Below are 3,330 nucleotides of genomic sequence, written 5' to 3' on the forward strand. Positions count from 1 at the left end.
TGTGTTCTGGCTCATTCTGCTTTGTTCGGATGGCTAATGGTTGCTGGCAGGCGATCGGTTGTCATTGCGATGCACATCAATTTAATTTATGTTAGATAAAATATAAAAAGAAAACAAAATAATTATTTTGCGTTTACATTTGTGTTCAGATTATGCAAAACTCATAATCATTCTCTACACCCAATAGAATAAATGAGTGGATTTTTAGTGTTGTGGTTTTCTTGCTGGCTTTTGATATCCAGATGCAGGTGCTGTTAAGTCAAGTCGTTATTTCTGTCAAAAAAAATTATGTAGATAATAAGAAAACAATAAATTTATTTGGCGTTTACATTTGTGTTTAAATTGGGGCCATCTCTTAGTCAGCATTATTGTCCTTGGGTTACTGTGGCGTTGAATATTAAACATAGTCCAACAAACAAATGGATTATTATGCTCTGGCTGGGGGGCTTTGGCTCTGGCTGGGATGGCTAATGGCTGATGGCTGACCGCTTAAGCTCAGAAGCCACGGTTCTCGTTGAGCTCTTCCTGTGGCGTCAGATCCTTGGTGATCGACAAGGGGGCTCCCTCACGAAACATCTTGCAGATGAGATTGCCCAGATTCTTGGCATCATCGATGCCGGAGTGAGCACGTCCCTGGAAGGTCAGCCTCACATGGGCCAGGGCTTTGCCGAAGTTGAAGGGATGATACTTGTACCACTTCTTGTAGATGGCTTTCGCGTCTATCCACTGATTGAAGCAGGTTGGTTTACGTATATTCTTGCGTGCGCACTCCTTGGCAAGACAGGTTTCAAAGTCCCAGTTCGTCCAGGTGACGAAGAAACAGTTTCCCTGTGGATTGGTCATACTCATCTTTGGTAGCACCAGGTTGCGGGCGCTCAATTCCTTCTTCAGCCATTCGATAAAGGAATTGAGTGCCGTCTGCAAAGGCACTCCCGCCTCCACAGTCTTCTGCTGAATGCCCGTCAGACTGGTACAGTATTCGCTCAGTTGCGGCGACTCCACGGGCATCACGTACTTGTGAAACTCCGCCTCGACCATACCCGTTTTCAGATTGACCAAAATGGCTGGGAACTCAATTATCTCCGACAATCTAAATTGCTGAGCCGGTTGATTTTCCCAGCAGGTGGCCTCGAAGTCCACGGATATGGCATAAGTAAAAGGATGCATTGTAAACTGCTTGGATTTGCGTAAATTCTGTTTCTTTAACTGGATCTGGACGAGCTCCTTTCAGGAATATTCTCTGATGTATTAGCCCAGTTGCTTTGTACACTTTTATGAAGGCCGACTTTGTTTGTGCAATTCCAATTGAATTCTTTTTCTTTGTAATGTAATATGCTGTCGCTTTTTTGCCAGTGCTTGCAGTTTTTGCTGAGTAACGATAACTTTTGACCTATCATTGGAATTTGTGGATTTATTCGATATCTATCGATTTTTAATAAAATGCGACTTTGTAGTACAATTGTCAGTCGGTAAATAAAGCGCAGTGAAAAGAAAAGTGTAGTGCCTTTTACGAAAAGGAACGTTGTGAGGCGCAGCTACGGCCGCGATTTTAAATTTATACCCTAGCAATTAGTGCGAGTGAAAAACACATAGTATAGTGAGTGTGAGTGAGACGGCATATGTTGATGTTGATTAACCTTTAACAGGCCCGTAGGGTTTACAATTTTAAAATAAAATGATTTTACTGATACAGTAATAATTAAATTTTGTGCAGCCATTAATAATTTTGTTTCAAAATTTTTAGTAATATTAAATTGATTTTTTACTTAATATATAAATATTGCTTATAATTCTTTGTGTTTTTTTTTTATGCTATTTATATAATTTAATATGCAATATGTAATTTTTTTGAGGTTGGAACATAAGGGTTAACAACACATCAAAAAATTCGTCCATGAATAGTGTTGTGTTGCTCATGAGTAATGTTTACCCAACACTATCCGCATCAACAAGCAAGCATGCACTGACGAAAGGGACAACACGAACGAGCCCAAAATATATTTTAGGTTAGGTTAAGGCGGTAGCCGGGGAGGGGGGATAAAAACAGCTCGTTACAGTAGGTCCAGCACGGTATCCAGGGCTTCCCCTTGTAGCCCGCCAGTTATGCATAGCTCTGCCATGCGTTGAACTCTACTGAGTCTGTTAAGACAAGTTCTTTTGTCTAGGGCTGGCCAGAGGACGAGAGGACTCCGCCCTGTGGTCTTCACCCTTCCGAAAGGTATGCCGGGATGCACCCGTGGGAGAATACTCCCTCGTTAATTATTTTGAGCCAATTAATGGTTTTTGGTCCCACGTGAATCAGTTGGGCAGGGATAATGCCATCTTTCCCCGCAGACTTGTATGGTTTGAAGCTTTTGATCGACCAGAAAATGTTCTCCTGGCTTAGCAGGTTCAGGATGGCATTTGAGCCGACAGAAGACGGCGCGAAGTATATGGGTCTGTTTTTATCGTAGCCTGGGTAGTGAGTATTAAGGAGCAGATTTAGCGACTCATCGATGGATGTGGTCCAAGATTGGTCGACATTCTTCAAGTAGCACAGTCTGGGTGTAGTCTTCGAAAGAACTTACGTCAAGAGGCGCGTTTGGCTTTCCTAAGTTCTTTGTTTTAGGTTGACAGACTGGCCTTGTAATCGGCCCAGTTTTGCTCAACGTTTTCAGCCTTAGCTTTATTGAAGAGTCTCCGGGAGGCTTTCCGGAGTTCGCCCAGTTTCGGAGTCTACCATTCAGGTTTCTTCCGGGCTCTGTTCTTGCCAGAGGGGCAGGATTTATCGAGCGCTTTAATGCAGGCGTCGGTGAAGCTCTCCTCCTCAGGTGGGGACTCAGGGAGAACACGACAAAGGAAGTCAGAGTACCGAGTCCAATTTGTCCTCCTGCGGGTCCGGAATTGAACTGGCTTCGTTAATGAAAAGGTGAATACAGTTTCCATGTTACTGTGGTCCAAGAAGGAGTGTTTTTCCAGGACCCTCCAGGTTACAATGTTCCGCTCTATCTCATGAGAGGCAAGCGTGTGGTCCAGGACCTCCTTGTGGTTTTTAATAATAGAGGTGGGATAACTTCCGGTTTAATAAGAACATCTGAGTGGTCAGTAAGTAATTAAAAAGAGGTACTCACCCCCTTCGTTTGCGTCAGTGCTTAACCACTGGCAGTGGTTGGGTCAGGTTGGTTATGACCCATGTATACGAAGCAGATCCTCACTTCGGTGTGGTCTTCATTGTTGAAATTTGGGAGCAAAAATAAGTGCCACTCTCTTTTTGCAAGAATGCAGGTACGAATTTAACCTGCGGTTTCAGCTACGTATAGCTTATAGTTTGGAGTCCTCAGACCGAAGACC

At 43.4% G+C, this 3,330-nt stretch overlaps 1 protein-coding gene across 1 annotated transcript; it reads right to left on the reverse strand.

The window, feature by feature from the left end:
• Positions 1 to 213: 213 nt before the first annotated feature.
• LOC6596829 (ERI1 exoribonuclease 2) lies at positions 214 to 1,284 on the reverse strand. The gene is made up of 2 exons (XM_026990173.1): positions 330 to 1,284; positions 214 to 273 (listed from the first exon to the last, which is right to left on the reverse strand). The coding sequence occupies exon 1, from the start codon at positions 1,165 to 1,167 to the stop codon at positions 496 to 498; it is 672 nt and encodes a 223-aa protein (XP_026845974.1). The 5' UTR covers positions 1,168 to 1,284; the 3' UTR covers positions 214 to 273; positions 330 to 495.
• Between the last annotated feature and the right edge of the window lie 2,046 nt (positions 1,285 to 3,330).

This window comes from Drosophila persimilis, unplaced genomic scaffold (assembly GCF_003286085.1).
Source record: "Drosophila persimilis strain 14011-0111.01,24,50 unplaced genomic scaffold, DperRS2 tig00000520-arrow-pilon, whole genome shotgun sequence".
Classification (NCBI taxonomy): domain Eukaryota; kingdom Metazoa; phylum Arthropoda; class Insecta; order Diptera; family Drosophilidae; genus Drosophila; species Drosophila persimilis.